The 22,597-nt window shown below is 39.3% G+C and overlaps 1 protein-coding gene across 1 annotated transcript; it reads right to left on the bottom strand.

The window, feature by feature from the left end:
- Window positions 1–4,312: 4,312 nt before the first annotated feature.
- LOC109237376 (dolichol kinase EVAN) lies at window positions 4,313–11,903 on the bottom strand. Its single transcript, XM_019403674.1, has 14 exons — window positions 11,468–11,903; window positions 11,039–11,151; window positions 10,356–10,544; window positions 10,149–10,253; window positions 8,875–8,945; window positions 8,719–8,799; window positions 8,408–8,619; window positions 6,998–7,187; window positions 6,836–6,901; window positions 6,135–6,223; window positions 5,933–6,047; window positions 5,382–5,433; window positions 5,199–5,299; window positions 4,313–4,763 (listed from the first exon to the last, which is right to left on the bottom strand). The coding sequence occupies exons 1-14, from the start codon at window positions 11,662–11,664 to the stop codon at window positions 4,650–4,652; spliced, it is 1,695 nt and encodes a 564-aa protein (XP_019259219.1). The 5' UTR covers window positions 11,665–11,903; the 3' UTR covers window positions 4,313–4,649.
- Window positions 11,904–22,597: the final 10,694 nt, after the last annotated feature.

Raw genomic sequence — 22,597 nt, 5'->3', positions numbered from 1 at the left:
TTGATTCATTCTTGTACTTTTCTTAAACATTATCGTCTAATATGACAATGTGCAGGACTATCGGCAAGTGTAAACGATTTTTTAAACATAGGAATAGGATTGAAGGGTCCATATGCAAAGCCTATAGAAAATGGAAGGCTTGCAAAGGAAACTACCCATTTTTGTTCTTACTACTTCGATAGTCATGTGCCATGTGCTAGAAATAGGCCCAATTAGCACAATGTCGTGATTGAGAATGATCATTATATCCACCAATGTCCATATTCAATCAACTAGGCCGAGGTTCTAAAGATATTTCAAAAAGGGGCCTAAGTAGTATGAAGTACAAATCAGCTTCAAATCATGTGTTGCTAAATTGTCCGAAAGTTCAACCCTTTCTTAAGTGTTGACATAAGATTAATTTACATGGACTACTATTTAATTCGGTTGATGCAACTAACAAAATTTTCAATGTGTCGCTCAATGACTTCGTGAGTCAATTTGGCCATGACGCTCTATATTCTACATTTGAGGCATGGTTTAAAGAGTGTGTAAGTGCGTCTTACATACTTTCTCACATGTGAATATACATACTTGGTCACTTGTGAATGTACTTGCTCACTTGTGATTTATTTAACACTACATGTAGGTCAATAATCCAAACAACGGTGTTAATCAATTTTTGAAAAATATATCTTGGGGACCTGCACCTACGGTTACAACTATGTCTAAGTATTTTGTGAACGGTTACAAATTTCACACCGAGGAATGCTCCAAGTATTAAAAAAAACAATAACAGTGGGGTGTGTGTCAAAGATGGTGAAGGCAATCAGGATGGGGAAAATGATTATTATGGTTTGATCAAAGAGATTCTAGAACTATCATATTCAGGTTGGCCAAATAAGAAGATCATAATTTTTCGATGCAAGTGGTTTGACCCAACACCTAGAAGAGGTACAAATGTATACTCGCAGTACAACATAATTGAGGTTAATAAAAAGAGGGAGTATGATCGCTATGATCCTTTTATAATTGCAGAAAAAGTTAGGCAAGTGTAATATGCTCCATATCCATTGCGGAGGGATAAGGCTGATTGGTTGGTGGGTGAAAGTTGAGAATGTGCTAGATGTTGCTTACCAAAACGATACATCAAGTGTTAACCAAATGGTGGATGATCAGTTAGAAAATGACTTGGAGCATCCTCAACGCATATTAGAAGAAGTTGATATGGAGGAAATAACAATCATAGAAAATGAGGACGAAGAATCACCTGATGAAAATGAAATAAGTGAAGAGGAAGAATTTTCGGACGACGAAGGATACTTCGAAGACGACTACCATGTTAGTTTTTTCAAGCGCTCTCAACTTATATAGATTTTCAAGCGCTCTTAACTTATATAGATTTATATCTCAATTCTAACATTTTCTTTAATATGCAGATGACCGGTAGGGGTCGGGGTAGGTCTAGAAAGGATAAGAGGCCTATTGATCATGAGATAGTTCTACACCTTCGCTTTCTTCCACTCCACACTTGCATCCCTCCGCTGCTAATGGCCGGCAGCAATCTTCTAGGCACACATCTTTTCCACCACATCCATCTACTCATCAGACTTCCTACCATTCGGCCTCCCAACAGTATTCTTACCATTCTACACAACAGATCTATACCCTGCTTCCTCCACATGATCTTGCATATAGTTACATGGGTCTACCGTGTCAGCAGTCACAGGGCCTTGTGGTGATACGCCCGTCATCTTCTCCATTTGCTTCACCACCAGCTGGATCGCATCCATCTAGATTTCAGCCACCCGGATCGCAGCAGTGGTATGGATCGTAGCAGGGTTCTAGATCGCATCCATCTTCATCAGCGACCCCGTCTCCCTCTCCATGGAGTTCGTCTCCTAGCATTTCTGGACTTCGCCTTCGGGATAGTAGCACTGAGCCAAATGCCTCCCTTTCTATGCACGCTTCAGATTCATCGGAGGAGGATGATCCAGAGGAAGTGTTGTACGGTCGTTATCATAGGATGATCATCAGGCCTGAGGGTAATGGGTAAGATTTATTTATTACTTCCTTATTTTTGCTGAATTATAATAGCTAGTCTTGTTTATTTAATATAATTGCTATTTTGCAGGTTCATACCTAGTCTTCAGACTACAAAGATAATCACTGAAGCTCTTGGCCGGTTGTATGATGCACCCTATGTGACTTGGAGTGAATTTTCACCGGAGTTCGTGGAGCAAATTTTCAACCAATTTAAGGTTTTAATACAATTCTTATCTATTTAAGCATTATATTAACTATATTTTCATCTAATGTTACACACTTCATTTGCAGACTAAGTGTGCCTGGGAGGACCGACATAACAGTATAATTCTTGCAAATGTTGAGTTCAAATGTTGTAAGAAACTATCTTATTCCTTCTGTTCTGCTCGGAAGAAGGGCAAGAAGCCTTCATGGATTCTACCGCATTTATGGGAGGATCTGCCGAGGCAGTGGACCACTGAGAAATTCGAGAAGAAGAGTGAACAAGGAGAGAAGGCCCGAGCATCTGAGAAGGGTGGCTCCTTCCACTGTGTGGGTACAAGGAGCATGGGGACTGCGAGGAGACTACTGATAATTCCTTAAAATATTTAAATTTATTTTTATCGAACTATATTTATATATTTTAATTTAGTTAACATGTTTTATTATATTTGTAGGGAAAAAATGTGGGAGGAAGATGACTCATGATGAGTTTTTCATGGAGACTCACATCCGGAAGAAGAAGGCACCGACAGATCCAACTAGATGGGTCGAGGACCGGGCGGAGACTACATATGTAAGTTTCATAACTACTATAATTTGAAATTAATATTTATAATATTATATAGTTAATAATTTTCTATCTTCTAAATAAAGGGTCGCTACAAGACTAATGTGGAGGAGTACACTCTGAGCTTTCCACCGAATGAGCAAGGCGAGCGACCACCCTTTCAGACGAAGAAGCGCAGAAGATATGGTTGGATGTTGGCGGTGGTCCTAAAAATAGGATAGTATACGGCCTTTCAGAGAGATCATTTCGGCATTACAGTGCTGGATTGCAAGGTATAGGGACTTCCGCCCAGGGCGAGGCAATTGATAGGTCGACTCTCTCGGCTATGGAGAAGAAGATCGCAAAGCTGATAGCAGAGTTTGAAGAGACAAAGGCTAGAGAATAAAAGAGAGATAAACAATTTGATACCCTTCAAGTTCAGCTAGAAAAGAGGGACCAACAATTTAATGTCCTTCAAGATCAACTGACCAATCTTCTTGCTAGTGGTGCTTTCCCGATTCCCCGGTCTCATGAGTCTTCCCCAGATGCTAATCCTTCTCGTCGTGATCCTTCGAACCATGCCGACGATGAAGCTTCTAGTAGTGGGGATGGACATGGAGATGGAGATGATGTAGTACAAAACACTCATTGAATGATGTTTGAACTTTTAACTTGTGAAACGTTTTGTTGTTTGGTATTTGAAACTCTATAAATATTGTTAATATAGTTTTGATAGTTGTTATTGTTGTTGTTATTATTGTTATTGGCTGAATGGCAGTAATGTAATGCTGCCATTATAGGTGATTGGTTGTTGGCAGGTGGTGCAACTGTAAAACGGCTGCATTCTGCCAAAAACTTACCCAGAAAACCGACCGCCTACAGCCGAAATCGGTCGAAAATATTCAGTTAAATTTTGCAGAAATTTAAATTTACCGACCGACTTCAGTCATTCGGTCGGAATTTTGATTTTAATTTTTAAATGTTTTAATATTACCGACCGAGTTCGGTCTGAAATAAACAATAGTAAAAAAATGAATAATTAAAATTCCGACCGAAGTCGATCGCTAATTTAAAAATAATTAAAAATTATTTTCAAGAAGAACGAGCGAATTTGGTCGGTAAATTTATTTTGTGTCAGATTATTTGGTCAAAGTGGGTTGAAAATTACCGACCGACTTCGGTCGAAAATATCAACCATCTGCGGTCGCCTTGCATTAGCGACCATTGTTTTTTCGACGAATTGAAATCAATCAGTTTTTGTTCAATTCCAACCGATTTCGATCAATTTTTCTGGACGCTTTTTGCCAGTTTTCTAGTAGTGCGAGGGTCTATCGGAAACGGCCTCTCTAACCCCTCGGGTTAGGGGTAGCGTCTGCGTACAAATTACCCTCCCCAAACCTCACTAGTGGAATTTTACTGGGTCGTCGTCGTCGTTGCAGTGCTCCACTTCAATAGAATCAAACATTTGAAGGGTAAAAAGATGATGAATCATAAACTACTGCTAGTTTAAGTTCAAAATACCAGTACATAACATGGAAATTTCGACAAATACTTCTCTCCTAGCGCCTGTAAGCTCTGATTGACTATTTTATTTACATCCATACCGTTAAAGGAGGATGAAGTATAAAAGGCAAAAGTTACAACTACAACATTTGAAGAAAAAAAATTTACTTGAACCTTTCGGTAAACAAATTCTGCATCTAGATTACAAAAGAGTAGCTTTTGCTTTTTCTCCTATCAAACCTATTGTACATGTCAAGTAACTCTACTACAGTGATATCTACAAAAAGAATGTGTGCTTAAATGATACTGTCAAAAGATCAGCGTGTTGTTTTCAGAAAAGTAGTTTAAAGTTCATGGATCAGCGGATAGGTGTTCACAGACACAAAAGGCTATAGAACACCAGAGGTATGAACGCATTATCCAGCTGGGCAGTGTAGGCTTCCAACAGACCGCTTATTGTCACAGCGAAAAGAAGAGAAAACCAGTTCTGCACAATTGCCAATACAGCATCAAAACCAATCACAAAGTTAATTATGAGAATCTTAACAATAGTTGGCTTTCATAGTTAAGAAAAATGTGCGGTTGCGCCATTCACTGATCTCAGTGCCTACTTTAATTCGACGATTCAGCCCCAAGAGGGCATGAAATTGATAGGTTTTTGGATAATTAGGGGCCACTAAGCAATTAGAATGAGATTCGTTATTCTTAAGGATAGGAGGTTAATTTTAAGGTGATCTCACATTATGCCTCTTACGGCATCAGTTAGAATAAGTTCAAGCTGCATAACTGCCATTTGAATTGAACCAAGGCCACATAATTTCCTTTCTCATTAATATATAAACATGTACAAGAGCACTTTTTTTGGTCTGAACAGGATGCATGCAGACAGCCCTTTGTACATGTGTTTGAGGGAGAGAGCTACCTGATCTAAGATGTATCTAGATGTAGCTAGAAGTGGAAGTAGAATGGAACATGCAGCCAGGACAGATGTTATGCCAGCAGCAGTGCCTTCAATTGTCTTCTCTGCCAAAGAGAATTAATAGATTCAGATGGTGAGGGATACAAAAGAAGCAATGACGAAACACGAAAGGGAACAGAGACATACTGCCAGTTTTACTCCAGCGGAGGACCCCATACTTGTAGCCAACCACTGATGCCTGCATAAAGGATTAACATTAATATTTACAGTGCATAAATGATAATCAATAATGAGTCACCAACCCTAAACTCATTCTCTACTACTCAAACTACCAATAGTGTTCTTCTTCACTATTGCAGTTAGTTTCCCCTGCAGAGTGTTGTGCTTGCTTGGACTAAAGCTAAGTCACAACTTTATAAATCTTTCTTCATTGCAGATCGTTTATTGTTCTAGTCTTCTAGAACACCAATAAAGACGCAAGAACGTCTGCCGGCCACAAGGCCAACAGCAGGAAAGCCTTCTACCAAGGGATCAGGGGACACCAATCCTGTTACATCAGTATAATCCTTTTCAATAAGTGATCTAGTGAAAAGATGCCTTTCCAGATTTTTTCACTTTTCAAGCATGTTAGACTTTCTGCATCATACTAGAACCCTAAATTTCAGGAGTTCTTGGAAAGCATATTTACACTAGTGCAGGGAGAAAGATATAGGACAAGCTAAGACTAGCAACTCTACCATTGTATCTCCAATTCCAAGGCTCAAGATCCCAGCAAAAGGGGCTAATGGTCGGTCACTGAAACCAGAGGACAACCAGATAGGAAGTGCACATCCTAATAAGAGTGAAAAATGGCTGAAAATGGAAAGGAGGCAAATGGTTAGAGTTAACAAAAGGGATATGCTGTAACTAGTTTTATGCTATGGAGGAATCATTTCAAACCTGACAATAAGAAGATCAGTGTCACGATGATCCGTAAAGGCATTCATAAATTGGTGCACAAGCTGTCCCAAGGGCCAGATTCTCCATATCTGTCCCAAAGGGCATGACAAATATCGTGAAGCGTCATGTCAACTAGCATCATGAATAGTTTAAGCATTGCCACAAATCATAATGAGTTCACCAAGAACATGGGTAACAAAGAAAAAGAAAAAGAACAATTTAACATGTTGCATTTACAAGTATATATTACATACTTCCGTATTTAAAAAAAGTGCAACAATTTATTCAGACTTCAGTTATATAAAACTGATTGATGCTTAACATGTACAAGAAGTTTCATATCAAAAGTCAATATGAAGTGAACATAAGATACTTTTTAGTTGACAGGCTTGGCTTCAGTTGAAAAGCGTGCTTAAACTTGACAGACATTTCGTTTTCTGTTTTTTCTTTTTATAATTAATATTGGGAAATGTCCTTTTTGGGTTTTTTTTTTTTTTTTTTTTTTTAGGGGGGGGGGGGGGGGGGGAGGCTAAGAAAAAGATTTGACTTGTAAATTGATATGTTCTTCATTGCACATCCCTCCATATGGCCTACCACAACTACAGCCATAAGATCAAAAATTATAATAAATTGCACAGGAACATTGGATAGTTGTACCCAATGAAATCCAGAAACAAGACAAGAGCGCAGTGAAACCTTACTCGTATAGTTTCCAATATCAAGAAAACTGCCAAAGCTGCACCAAAAGCCAGATCAAGAAACTTCGGCTGAAGAAAGACATAGATGGTCAACACCACTCTCATAAAAATAAATAATAGGCCCAAAAGGAGAAAGATTTCGTAAAGAATTTCAACTCAAATCACCTGAAGTATGAGAGCAGGAACAAACATCAAAACAGCCATTAAATGGTAGTATTTCCGAAGAAGAATCCTCTCAATCTTACTGCTCTTTGAAATGTTGTAAAACCGGATAACTGATACATAAATAACAACCAACCAATAGATACACAACGACAACCTTTTAAGCGGTTCTGACAGAACAAAGTCCAATACCCTGCAGCAATCACAAGACAGAAAACTAAGACATGAGCAAAAGATAGTAACACTTTCCATATATTTGGAGGAAAAGGATATATGCTTTGATTCACTGTAAAATGATATGAGAGCTATTCACTGCACGAATGAAGGAGCAGGAAGCCGAACAAAGAATTTAGAATCTCCTCTTAATTCAGTTAGTTTAATCATTCTACCCTGATGGTTCACCACGTGGACAGATGGTAGCAAAAAGACTAGGGCTGAGTTAAAGCCTCAAGGGCTCAACTCAGTTCATAGGTCTTTGGCTCCACTTGGGTAGATGGTAGCAACAAGCCTAGGGCTGAGTTAGAGCCTCAAGGGCTCAACTCAGTTCATAGGTCTTTGGCTTGAACTCAAGCTTAACCGAGCTTCGCGAACGAAGGTTGGTGTTACTTAAGCTAGAGCTTGGCTTAAAAACTAAAATTTTGTGAAAATGCTCAAAGCTCAAAAGTCATGCCTCCACAATTATTTAGGATCTTCAGAACTAAAATTTTGTGAAAATAGCCATTGAAAACCACAAACTAATGTTGAAATGCTAGAGGTAGCCACTGATGGTGAAGTAGGAGATGAAAAATAAATATGAAAATAGCAGGTGAGAATTGCATAAATTTGCGGTTCAGAATCTGATTCAATGGCATCAATATCCAGAGAAGGTAGGAATAACATAGGCGCTAGATGAGCTTAACACGTTACCAAGAACTGATCCTATAACTTCAGGAACCACATTTGTAAAAACTGAAAAACAACGATGAACTTAGCTGTTTAGAGCAAATTCCTGGTCAATTACATTATTTTTTCTCTCTTGCCTCAATATACTAAAGAATACTGAGTAAGAATGTAAACTTTATCCCAAGAAGTATTAACTCTTAGAATACTTAAGTACACATAGACCAATGAAAAAGAAGCAAGAAAAACATCTAAACATCCCATTCAAGATACAGCAAAGTCTTCTCAACTCTTGTCCTTTTCGTTCGAGTACTTTTTTTTTTAAAGTAGTCTTTAACTACCAGTTATAAGTCACACAACTTGTTGCATAGTCTCAGGTAACTGTTTATCAATAAAATCTAATTGTCTAATTTAAGTGTGAATCATCCCTACAAACCATTAGACCTCCATCAACCAAATCATGCAACAGAATAACAATATGCAACATAATAAGTCCAATTATCCGACATAAATGAGTTCTAAAGGGACGCTTACCACAGAAAAGGGTGCACATGAAAATCTTGAACAAGCTGCATCCATGATGGCACAGCTACAACAAGAACACATACGAGGGAAACATAGAACACAAAAGATCGCCTCATTTGATCATCTCCTCTATCTCTAGAAGGTGCCGAGCTGACCCGCTCCAAAATTTGAAGCACGCTTTTAAATAGCATAGGGAAAACAAGAAGGCCAGTAATCAATCCCTGGAACATAGTGTTACCTTTTGTGATCAGTACTCTGAATCAAAATCTTTTACTCTATATGGAAAGGATAGTCTAGAAAACTAACAGCTTGTACAATACCTGAATAATAATGCTAACTTCACTTCTCTGGACTCCATATGGTACTGTCACTAGCTTAGATGCAGTAAAGTAACCATGGGACTGTTCACAGACACAATACTGCTTATTAGGTATCCATTTCATCTAATATCAGATAAGTAAAAGTATGAAACTAACCTTAGCAGCAGTACAAGCTAGCATATCACTGAAATAGATAACAAGGCCAACAGTAACCAGTAATGCTTCTCCTGAGAAGAGAAACAAGAATGTCAAATTAGTGTGCAGAAGACAAGAGGACCATTCATCAAACAAAGCAAAACGAAATAGGACAAGTCAAAAGATTTGAGCCTCTGTTCTCTAAGATAACAAGAAATATAGATTGCCGAAACAAGAATGTTCAAACAGTGCTTTGTGTGGAATAAAATATGTTCCAAGAGTGCAACTTAATATCCAGCGCATTGTTCAAAGTTGCAGAATTCGATATGGAATTGGAGGGTTTTTATTTGGCAGCAGTCATAGCAAATTGATCGTAGATCAGCATTAAGTGCACTTTAGCTGCATATAGGCTTCACAAGTTCTTATATTAGAAATAATTTGTGAACTTTGAGGTGATTATTTGAATCATTATTTTAATCCAATTAACTATTAAAAACACATTAAATATTGTATATAATTCGTACGAATCCTCCTTCAAACTTCAGATAAGACAACTTCAACAAACTACAAGCCAATCCTACATCATAAGTGACATTACAATATCCAAGCAGCTTTAATCTTCTCTAAAAGCGAGCCATGCTTCCAACTAACATCAAAATGTGAGCCACCCTAAAATAAGAATATAAAAAGAAAGTTTGAAAAGTCCAAAATTTACTGTCAAGTTTCAGATCTTTTTATATTAAGACTTTTCCTTTCCCATAGTTAGACAACAATTTTTCACGAGAAAAGAACAAGAAATAAAGGTTAATCCTAAGAAGAGTGAAAAAGATTGCCAATATCATCTTCGTATTCGGTAGATTTGTCTTTACACGATATTATCGCCAATGTGTCTATAACATCTTTGTTACCTACTACATTTTTGCGTCATCTGGCATGACTATAACAGGAGCCATTAAATATGAATCATCAGCTATGCAGCAGTGGGATGGATATGAATCGACATATATGTATTGATGGAACGTATACACATCAGCAGATATGTAACTGTATCCAACAATTGTTTAAACCATGACCAAATGGAACTGGGAAACTGGCAGAATGAAGCTCTAGGTAAAAGAATTCCTTCATATTGTCTAACACCGAAATAAATCTTAGTTTTATTGTGATTAGTGGAAAGAGAATGTGAACTGAATCTTTGCACAACAGAGTGGACCCTCATATCAAGTGTGCAATTTGGTAGTTGTGATGCTACAGATATATCCAGTAAAATGAAAAAACGTAGTAACATGACCAACCAATTGAAGCGCATGCTGGAAAAGTGTGAAGAATATTCTGAATTAGTTTTACTGCTGCAAATCCATGAAAGAACAGCCACAATAAGATTGCTACTGCATACCACCCTACAGGAGAAGTTGACCAAGAATTGTTAAGAAAGGCTCAACTAACTTACTGGGTTGACCAATGAATCAATAAGTGAATATAAGAAAGAGAAATTGACCTACCATCATGAGATTTCACAGCAAATGAGACACAGCACACTCCGCAATACAACGCTATGCAACTTAAGCTAATACGAAAAGTAGCACAATTCTTGCTGTCTGATTGACGGTAAAAAATGAAGCAGAGATAAGCTAGCACGGTGACGCAACTTGCAGATGTCACCCAATATAGTAGTTGCAGATTTTCAAGCTCTGTTAAAAGGTCAAAATCAAAAGAAGACATTCATACAGGCGAGGCAAGGTAGGAATCAACAAAAATCCTGAATACAATCTCACATATACTAACGAAAGTTTCTAGTGGAAATCGACCTATTAGGTGAATAAATATGTAAAACACAACCACGCTCCTTCTTAACTACACAAGCAAAAGCAAAATTATACCTTTCCTCTACTAAACAGCCCTTTTCCATGTACAAACATCACAAGATAGAACGCAACTTAACAATCTTTTGAGTTAAGAGATACAGTAGACAGCTACACAAGCACAATATAGTAAATATTAGAAAAAATAGTGTTAATAACGTATCAATTCACAGACAAATTATCCTTATTCTTCATACTGCACTTTTGGGTATCATAACTGTCATTACTATTTCATGTTAACTAGTTATGTTGTTTAAACCTTCATTTATTTCTCGAAACAATCCATTATCATGTTCAGTAAAAAACAACAACCAGTGGTATACCTTCAGTTCCAACTTGACTTAAAGATACTGCTCTTGAAACCTGGATCAACTTTGATACCATAAGCCCAGGAAGCGTTACTGCCCCCAAAAATATACCTGATGATGCACCAGGCCTGAAAAATAGTACCACAACTTAAATAAATAAACAGTACAAGGAAAAATATATTAGTAGGAGCATAAATTAAAAAGCACAATAATCATTCATAAATTAGCCATATTCAACCACATATTTCCAAGTAAATAAACAAAACAACAATCAAAGCAAAAACTATGTAAACTTGTAAATTGCAGATGCAGCCTAGTGGTTAGAACTGTAAGGCACAAGCTATTCCATCGGCCAATCCAAAAAAGGTATTTTTTAAATTATAAAAAAACAGTGACCATCATGATAATTGCGGTGGGTTAGCATAAACTTAATCATAAATAAACCTGGTTTTGAAGAAGTGAGGGAGGGAAACTGAAGAAGAGGCATCGACGGAGATCTCGACAGAGAGAGCGAGGACAGAGAGGAGAGAAAGGGAGAGGGATTCGGAGAGGAGCGATTGAGGGATAGAAAAGACAATTCGAGCAATGAAGAGTGCTGCCACAGCTCTCTCGCCGGTGAGAAACGACGGCGACGAAGCCATGGGTTTCCGAGCTGAAATTCAATTGAAGAAATCATCCATTTTGGCGTAACTATGAAGAATCGTAGTAGACGCACGCGACCCGTGTGAACTGGGGAATTCGGTGGGTTTGGCGCGCACCGGTTTTTATATATATGCTGTTGAAATGTCAGCTGATCTACAACCTGCTTCTTTCCTCGTTTCTGATTTCTCTTCTTTTTTTCTCGGTTTGCGTCAATACTTCGTCGTTTGTTTGTTTTCTCTCTTTCCGTTGGTTTACGCATTGAAGTTTTCAACGGATATTCCTCCGTTTTCTTTTTTACATTTTCTTTTTTTCAGAATTAGTGTTACTTTTTTTTGGCAAAAAAACCTCCCGGCATAAGTGAACTAATAAACACATCCGACCGTTGAATCATAGCGCGTGCATAATAATTTCACAAACGTAGCAACCCAATCAGCAATAAACGAATTAAAACCTGCCACGTGTCATTTTTGACCTAAAGACCCTAAAACACTCATTTTCCGTCGTCTCTCTCGAAGAACTCTACATTTTCAATTGTTATGCTCAAATGAAGTCTGCTCAAATCGTTCTGCTCAAATGGAGTCTGCCCAAACCCCCAAGCCATCATTTTCAATGGTCAAAGTGTGAGTCAACCATAGAACCTTTAAGCACCAATGAATAACTCGTTTCTACTGTTATCGACGGTTTTGCCAGCATATTTAATCTGAAATACTTTGCCGTCTGGCAATAATATTGTCACCGATAAGTCACAACCCGTTCCTATGCTGCTCATTTTTTAAGTTTTGATTCCTTTGTTGTGAAATACCGTGGATTTTACTGATTCAATTTTAAGTTCGAAATTTTTTGCTGTGAAACTATGAACGACGGAACATACAGAGGAAGAGGAAAAATAGTTTTCTTTTATGTCAAGACAGAAAAAGAATTGGAAGAAAAGGGGAAGTGTTAACGAAAAAAATAAAAGAAAAAGTAAGAGATAAGAGGACCGTGATGAGAGGGTAACGAAGAAGATGAGGAGGGGGTACCTGGAGGCATTTGGGTTTTTCTTTTTATTTTTAGTTTCTGTCTTTCTTTAGTATTTTTTATTCCAATAAACTGAATTCACAAATCTAATTCGCGTGATTGGCACGTACTATTGCCACATCACACAAGGCGTTACCACACAAGCATGGTCAACGGTCAGAGGTATTTAATAATACTTATTCTCTCAACTTTGAGTATCTAAATGAGAAAGTTGTAAGTTTGTTTACCGGGATGACATCGGGTGCAAGTTTAAGTGGCCATCAACAACTCCTTAGAATCTTTTTTTCCCTACTCCGACCATCAACAACTCACGCATTTGTTTCTAGAAAGTGTTTGTTAAAAAATTAGTAGAAAGAAAATTACAACCAAACACTACTAGAGAACAAACGAGTATTTTTTTCAAAAATTTTAAGCATATTTTTCATTTTCTAAAAAGAAGTTCGATGCACAAAATATCTCGTATTCACCTAAAATCTGGGGAAGGGCCACAAAGGAGTATTTCTTTTTCAAAAACTTTACGCATATTTTCATTTTAGCAAAAACTATTTAAGAAATTCACTTAGTTTTGAAACAAATGATTTGAACCGTGCTAGTTAACCGGAGATCAGATGGAGAGCTATCCTCTCTTTTCCTAATATTAGTCTTAGAATACGCGAGTTGCGCGTGTATCCTATCTTAATGAATATAAAAGTTTTAAAAATTACATAAATATTATATTAAAATTTGTGTTTGAGTTATAAAATTAAATTATAAAAATTTAAGTTTCTAAAAATTATTGATTGCTAACTTCAACGAAAGAAGAAACTCTCAAGACCAAAGTAAAATTGTTCTATTTCTATGATCAATAAAAAATATTTTATGAATTATTTTCAACATATTATAAAAGATTAAATTTGTAACACCCTAAATTTTATAAATAAATTATGTGTATTTAGGTGATCTTGTTTTTATTGCTAATGTTTTATCACTTTTCTTAAATTTAATTTTTCTAATTTATTTGATAATAAAAAGGGGATATTAAAAAAAAGACGTAGTATATCCTATTGGATCCCTTAAATCTATTTTGATCCATTTGACAAAAATAATATCTAGCTTCTACCCATTTGGGAGATAAACCCTTTATATTAGCAAAATCTCTTTCTCTCTCTGATAGACATTTTCTTCTTCTTCTTCTTTGTTCTAGCCCTTTTATTGGAGAACTCTCAATCCACACAAGTTCCATTCTCTCACAACACATTAAGATCACATTTGTTTACATAAAAGTTTTAGTCATTATCTTTTGAATATATGTTTGAATGTTAAATTCAAGAATCAAGATGGGTTAAGCTTATTTGAAACCCTATGTTTGGATTTGTGGAGAAACTCTCTCAAACTTGTGGTACAAGAGACATTCGTTCAAGATAATGAGCACACTTTAGGAAAATCGCTCTTTTCTTAGCTTAGAAGATCTTAAATCCCTTGATGTCGTTTGAGCTTTAGAAACACTAAAGCTCCAAGGTTTGCACATAAAACTTGAGTGTTTCTTTTAATTTAATTTTTTGAGATATTGTAACTGGTCAAGGTTTGGTGAAATTGAGGTAAAATTTGTTGTCATATTGACTTCGCTGCTACTTTACTAGTTTACTTGCTTTATTGCTTGAGAAAGAATATCTTGAGGCATTTTGATTTATTAGTGGTCATTAAGGGTATAATTTCGTAATTGAGTTATGATATTGTTAAAAATTATATGAGTGTCATGTGAAGTATTTTTGAAAGACAATTTAACTCGCCCACATATACGGATTGCTTGAGCATCATTGCATTCTTGTTGGGATTTTATCCCTCTTGTGATAGTGACTTTGTCACTTTTATTGGTATGCCTTTTATTTGGATCTTAACCCATCTTGACTTTGGATTCACACTCCATCCTAATCATGGACCTTGTCCATTTTGAGTATGGATGGGAAAGCCACTTTTAATATGGCTCTTGATTCTCTTGATAATTGGGTGACGACCCTACTTGATCTAGGACTCCGGTCCTTCTTGTTACTTGATTATGTTTGATATAATTGCATGACGCATGTGTTGGGCGAATCAACTAATCGGTGGACTTTTTCGGATTATAGTTGAAAATCTTCTTGACATTTGAGATTTTGAATAATGGTATCTTGAACTATTTTATGATTTGATATTTATCCCCTCTTGAGATGATTGTACCTTCATTAAGTACTTGATGGTATTGTTCTGGTTGTGAATAGATTCAGAGCCATTGGAGGCTGAGTCAAGGGGCAAGAGCATCGCGAGTAGAGATTTGATCGGCTTGAGGTAAGTAACGATTGTAAATCTAGTCCTGAGGGTATGAAATCCCGAATTTCGTATCGTTTTACTATTTTGAGGTGACGCACATGCTAGGTGACGGGCGTGTGGGCGTGCACCATTGGGGATGGTGACTTGGTCTGTCCCGTAGCAACTATAAAGTTGCATATTTGGTTGAAACTATATAATACTTATGTGTTTTAGAAAGAGTTTCGGTAATTAGGCTGAATGCCATGTTTGGGCCTTAGTCTCAGTATTTTCGGACAGATTTTTTGTAGATGCTCATGACTAGTGACACCCGATGTCAGGCTTTTTTTTCCACACTTTCGTTATATAGAATTTCTATATGAAGTTTTATTAGTAAATAGCTTGAATCTATCGTTAAAATGAAATATATCGTGTTGTTTTTTGTAAAAAGTCGGCTTGCCTAGTACCACGATAGGTGCCATCATGACAGTTTATGATTCCCTGGATGAGGTGCGAGATGTGATTTTTGTGTGTTGATGTTGGGCCAGTTTGGAGGACTTGAGGCTGGGTTTTGACTGTAACTTGAGCACTGAGGTGTTGATTGTGTGAGCACGTACTTTTTAATTTATATGTTCGGTAGTGTCCCTATTAGTGGAAGTGATTGCTAGATGGCTACGTGATGAGTATGATGTGACTGCGAGATGTGTTCATATGATTTGAATGTGACGAGAAGGTTCTGCTTGAGGTGTAGAAAGAACTATTGGTGCTTGATTTCCATCTTGATTTGATGTATAGCCCCGAGTTATAGGTGTGTTGAAGGATCTTTTCATTGTTTAGTTGGGGAGTGAAGTAGACTTCATGTCGTGATATGAGTTCAGACTCAAGAAGATTAAGTGATTGTGTGATGTTTATGACGGTGGAAGGGTATAAAGAGATGTTAGTTTGAGGCGAAGTAGGTGGGTTATCTCCTGCGGGGTGTTGATCGCAGCCTACTCCGCACTACTAATTGAGTAGCGAGAGAGGGTCGGAGCAGCTTTTACCCGATTTAGGGTCAGGATCGATATCCACAGAGAGCTAGAATTTGGAATCGAGTATCTATCTAGTGTAGAGTTGCGTATGTGTTCCAAATTACACTTCTAAACATTTTTGGGGTTTTTGTTTTACTTCTACTATTTATCAAACTACAAATGGTAAATGCAACTAGATTAAGCTAAGAGTTATAATGCTACGGGTTGTTCAAATGGTTTAAAAGGCACTAGGGTAGTGACTTCCGCCTAGGTGGTCAATTGACGAGTACTTGAGTCTAAGGCACGTTTGACATATTTGGGGAGTATGATATAACCGTTGCACTACTTTACCCACTCTACACCTCTCGGTGGTTTGAGTGATTTTGCCCGAATTGACTTTCTCAAGATCAATTGGATATGCAAATTTGCACAAGCAACTAGGGTTCAAGTCGGGTATTACGATCTCTCGGTTTAACCCTTTAATTGGGGCTATCAATTCTCTTAAGTATGCCCCAATTCCTTGTTGGACTAATTCTAGAGACTTAGGCTCTCTTTCTCAAGAAGAGCAAAAGTCAACTAAACACAAACTAGTGTTTGCAACCTCTAATTTAGCAATTAAACATGGAATTAGCCCAAATATCAAACACCCATAGTCAATTTTTCCGTACAAGACCCATCAATTACCCACACTAGGGTTGAGCCACAACCCTAGCTTATGGGTCTAGCTACTCATAATTAAAGAAGAAAAACAAGAAATAGATGAAGATAAACTCATATTAATTAATTACTAAGATAAACACAAAGATTCAATGATGAAATGTAGATAAAATTGCCCAAAATGGCTACAAACTTCGAACCCACGAGCGCAGCTATGTTCTGATACTATCTGCTTTACCTAAAAATGAAAAAGAAGCTATTTATACTAAGCTGACAATTCTGGACAAAAATGCCCCTACAGGGTTAGTGCAGACCGCACAAAATGGACCGCGGTCCGCACTAGGGCTTTGGACTTGAAAAACTGCTCTCTGAACCTTGGCATCGCGGACCGCAGAGAATGGACTGCGGCCACGGAGGCTTCTAGTGCGGTCCGCACAAAAAGGACCGCGGACCGCATTGGCTTGACATCCTGAAATTTCAGCTCTCTAATTCTCCTCACTGCGGACCGTAGAGAATGGACTGCAGCCGCGTTGATCTCAGTGCGGACCGCACAAAATGGTAGTGCGGCCGCACTGCCTCTTGGCCTGAAAATCCACCTCTCTGAATCTCCCAGTGTGGACCGCACAGAATGTAGTGCGGTCGCACTGGCCTTATTTAGCCTGAGCTTTGTCTTGTCTTTGGTGCTTGTGCAAGTTTTACTCCTTTTGAGCTAATTTTTGACATCTTGTCACTTGGTTGATCAAACCTGCAATCAAGCACAACTGGTGAGCCTTTTGGGACTATTTTGTATGAATTTCTAATCAAAGTATAAGCAAGAAGGAGTATAAAATGCGTCAAAATCCGTAGTTATCAACTCCCCCAAACTTAAGCTTTTGCTTGTCCTCAAGCAAACAAAATAAGACCCACCCCTTGAGGGAACATCCAAGAAATTTTCAGCTGTTCTAAAGTGACCTCAACTAGCCTCAATTGGGACTAACAATTGCCCTCAATACACATGAATCATTAACAACATTTACTCTTTGAAAACACCATGGATCAAGTGTGACACAAGAGCATCAAGGGTTGACTCAACACATCAAAGGACTCTTTCTATTACTTTAGTCATTGTGGAACCCAAACTCACACATCCTCAACTCTTCCTAAGCTAACCTCACCTTTAGAATAATGGCACTCAGAACAAGGTAAATGGAAGTTCACTCATCTCTCTCAAGAAAAAGCCACAAGTCCGGCTCTAGGTACCATATGTTTGCCCCTTATGTGAGTATCCACTAATGTAAGCTTCATTCAACTCAAGATCATATAGGGCTTTTGTGGAGACATTGTGAAGGCTTTTGGTTCAGGGTAGGAAATGTTTTGGTCTAAGTAGGTTCCATCTTCCCTTAAGCACTTCTTTTGATTCATTTGGCATCCATTCACTTGACTCTTTGAGTCATTTCAATTCTTTCTAAGGGGTTAGAGAGACACACTGTCACTCTTTCTTATGCATTTCAAACCTTTTCTCCTTTTTCAACTTTCCACACCTTTCATTCTTTGCTTTTCTTTGAATCCCTTTTTATTCTTTTTCATATTGAACTTTCTTTTTGTCTTTTTGCTTTTCTTTCTTTTTCATTGCCTTTCCTTTTCTTCATTTTTGTGTTTTTTTACCACTTTGTTGCAATCCTCGTCTCTCCCCCCAAACTTATACTTTTGCCATGTGCTAAAGGAAAGATCGGGTGCCAAGAGAGGGTATCTTTTAGAACAGGTATAGGCTTGTATCATGGTTCTTGAAGGAAAAAGGTCTAAGGCTCAAAAGGGCTGACTAGGGATCTTATCATTGGTAGGTTATGGAAGTGTTCAAGCTATCATTTGGACCAAGGAGAGCCTATAATCATGTCTCAAGTCAAAATTCACTTAGGATTTCGCCTCAACAAACATTCAAGGAAAGTTCTAGACCAATGGCTCGGGACATGGACTTGCAATACGATTACTCACCACATAAGCTATGGGATTGCTAAAGACACAGAGTCGGGGGCCCACAACGACTTTAGATAAGATTTAAGCTCACAATGGTCCCGAAAAACCACTTGATGATTATAGGCCAACACAAGAGTCTCAAGGTCACGACTTTCACCATCCTAAACACAACAACTTGTTTTTGACCATAAGATCAAAGGCAAATGTGCTAGGACCAAGTGAAGCTTTGCTTGAGGTACCCTTAACTACTAACTACTAAAAACAAAAAGAAAAATGGACTCAAACCCTTAAGAAGGTTGTCAGGCCATCCATCATTGGGAAGAGCCACCCGGTTCACACAACACTCCACCTTTGGAAAGAACCGTGGCATTAAGAAAACCAAAGGCTTATTTCAAACATTGAAAACAAGAAGCTACGAATCTCAAATAAGAAGCTAAGAATGAAAAACTTGCGGAAAGTAGAATGAATATATACAAGAGGGGATTTGAATATACAATAGATGGGATGAATATACACAATGGAACATGACTTTATATACATACCCAAAGTAGAATAAAAGTGCGATAAATGTACGAAATGTTAAAATTATATACAACCCAAAGATGAAAAATCAAGAAAGCATAAAAATGTCAAATATATACAGTCATCCAAAATGTAGGGCCTACCCCCTCAAATGAAAGCTGGCATTATCCCCAATGCCAACTAAACAAAATAAAGCACCAAAAAGATAAGGGAAAAAGGATATAGGGACTCCCTATGGCCTGTCTGTCTGCTTGGGCTCCTGAGTGGTCCCAGGGTCCTCACTATGCTCGGGAACCTCAGACTGGTTCCCGGTAGTCTGCTACTGTGCTGCTGGGACCTAGGCCTGGACTTGGACAGGCTCTGGAAGTGCATCCTATGGCTGACTGGAGGAATTCTCTGGTGGGTCTGCCAACTGGATGACTGCATCATCCGATCTGGGAATCATCCTTCTCCTCTTGGGAGGCCTCTGAGAGTGCTCCGGCTGGGTATCAGCTGCTGGTACTGGGTCCTGGAGCAATAAATCTAAAGGCAACTGATTTGCCTTCAGTCTGTCAACATCCGCTCTCAACTCCTTCACGGACTCCTTGGAGGCTCGTGTCTTCCTCAACTTCTTGTGTTCCCTAGCAAGCTCCTTGAGAGACTTGCTGTGTGAATCAACTACCTCAGCAAGCTTCTTCTGATTGTCGAGGATTTTCTTCTGGTTGTCTAACATCTCCTTAAGAGCATCCTCTATGGACTGTGGAACCTGTGGGGGTGGAGGTGCCGACTGAGCCTCTACCGTGGTAGTCAAGATGGACAACTTGGATGATGCAGTTTGCATCCAGTTGTTGATACTAAGGAGTGCCTGGCTCAATCGGTGGGAAGTGATAGGATGGGCACGGGAAGATGGAATCTCCGGGTCCGCTGAGGTGGATGGACCAGGAGGGATAGCAGTGGAAGTAGAGGTAGGCTCAGCAGGGGTCACTACCACAACTGGCTCTTCAGACTGGCCAGTTGGAGCAGTAACCATACTCTTGAAGTTCTTGCTCTTGGGGTTATCATCCCCCTGCATGCTATACCAGGAGAAAGGGGCCTTCGCTTTGACTTTGATGTCGAAGGGCCTCTTTTCCACCTTCAATTCCCGGATGTACATGGTGAGAAAACTGGGAAACGAGTAGTTTCTATCATGCTCGGCACCCACAATTGAGATAATCCTCTACATCACATTCCCTACATTGATTGGGTACCCCGCCATGATCGAAGCCACCAACACCGCCCGGTGAAGAGGGAGGGTGTTGTCATGAGTAGTCGGGTCCAGTCTGCTGCACACAAACGTTTCCCACCCTTTTACCTCGAAGTTCAAACTACGCCTCAGAATTTTGACGCCCGCAGTCAACCAATCGGGGGTGGTACTTGGGATTGTCAGGTACTGTGCCAACCAGGGACGGACCTCCTCACCCATTTCCATCTTAGCCATGTATAGGGACTCATCCTCCTCATCGAAGCCAAGGTAATCATTTATCGTCTTCCCATCAAATAACACCTTCAAGTTCCGCACCTTGGTCACTTTTGTACCCTTTTTGATGTGGGCAACGTTGGCGTAGAATTCTTTGACCAAGTGCTCGTTGGCATCTACACAGTCAGACAAAAGATGCGCCCAGCCAACTCTCTCCCTAAATTGCCTCCTCACATTGGGATTGTGAGGTAGCAAGTCTCTATCTACCAAGCTCCTCTCCGGGATCAACTTCCTCACCGGCCACCATTCCCAGAATTTGTGGTACGCCACCTCACTAACAAATCTATCTTGACAAACCTCCGGCTTCCTCGTTCTAGCAATGCCCCCCCACATGTGGTTCACCTCCTTCTCCTACTTCTTGTTCTCCCCTTGCTTCCTCCTCAGCACTTACTGCACCCTCTCCAGAGAATGAAGCTGTGGGAGCGGTGGAGTATTCCCCACTACCTTCACCTGAGCCATCAGACGACCCAGAAGAAATGTTCACTGACGCTTGGGCAGTGGGGGATGCTAGAGGTGTGTCTCTTAGCCTGAACCTCTCCGGCCAGTCAAGGATATGTGTTGGGACTGAGTCGGAGGAAATCTCCCGGGAAGGTTCGTACTCACTCCCCCATGAGTGAGAAGCAGCTCTATCTGCAGCCTTTATCGCCTTTCTGGTTGCTTTTATTGCCTCCCGAGCTTTGGGAGTCAATTTTATCATTTTCTGTTTCCCTCCCCGGGAGGATTCTCCTCTGCCCGGTTGTTTACCTCTTTGTTTTACCATTGCCTGCAAACATGATTCAATTGACTTGTTAGTATCAGTTGCAGCAGTTAAGAACAGAGTTGCAGAATCAGACAAGAAAAATTGCAGAAGTGTTGCAGCAGTCACACAGTGCGGACCGCACAAAATGGTGTGCGGCCGCACTAGGGTCATCGCGGACCGTACAAAATCAACTGCGGTCCGCACAGAGGTGGGGTTCAGACTACCCACTCTCTGTATCTAGGCAGTGCGGACCGCACAAAATGTAGTGCGGCCGCAGTGCCTGAGGTTCATCACTCAGAATTTCATCAATGCGGTTCGCACAAAATGGTATTGCGGACCGCACAAGGGCACCGCGGACCACACAAAAACGACCGCGGTCCGCACTGAGTGCCCAGTTGTGGCACTAAATTAGGGTTCATGTATTTTGATTTTTGGGTCCAATTTTTCACCTAATTAGTGTCCCTACATGTTTACCCATTGATTTTAACTATCTATGTCTATTTTAATCTAAAAATTAACAACCCTAACCTACTCAATTGAAGAAAAATACAGGAAGCATAGAAAGGGAAGAAAGAAAAACAAAAATTAGAAGAAATTAACAAAAATTGAACAATTAAAAGGCAAGTAATGGTACCAGATGTGAGATGAAATGAAGAGTGACAAGTCCACACAGTTAATTACAAGCAAAGAAATGGATGAACAGTGTTCTAGGGCTCTGAGATGCAAAGGTTCGAAAAGTGTAAAAGGTGGGCCTCAAGGACTATTTATAGAAAAAACCCTGGGGCCCAGTCTCACCAACCAGTGCGGACCGCACAAAATGGACCGCGGTCCGCACTGCACAACTTGATTCAAAGCTTGAGAAGGCAACGCTCTGCGGTCCGCACAAAATGGACTGCGGCCGCAGAGGTCCACTGCGGACCGCACAAAATGTAGTGCGGCCGCAGTGGCAAACTTCAGAGAGTTGTATTTTTACTCTATCTTCAGTGCGGTCCGCACAGAATGGACTGCGGCCACACTGACAACTTCAGAGACCTGCTCATTTTTTCCACTATGTCCTGCACTACATCAACACAATCCTGTAACATCTCACAACCAGTTAGCCCAAAAATCAATCCTACACTACAGTGAAAATCAAATAAAAACAAGAAGAAAAACACATGGGTTGCCTCCTAAGAAGCGCCTGATTTAACGTCGCGGCACGACGCAAGTTACCATCACATCATTTGAAATGAAGGAGTGCCACCACGTGGCTGTCATCAATTTTTCCAAGATAATGCTTG

Source organism: Nicotiana attenuata, unplaced genomic scaffold (assembly GCF_001879085.1).
Source record: "Nicotiana attenuata strain UT unplaced genomic scaffold, NIATTr2, whole genome shotgun sequence".
NCBI lineage: Eukaryota > Viridiplantae > Streptophyta > Magnoliopsida > Solanales > Solanaceae > Nicotiana > Nicotiana attenuata.
Note: the sequence above shows the minus strand (reverse complement) of the source record. Positions and strands in the feature narration are given on the sequence as shown.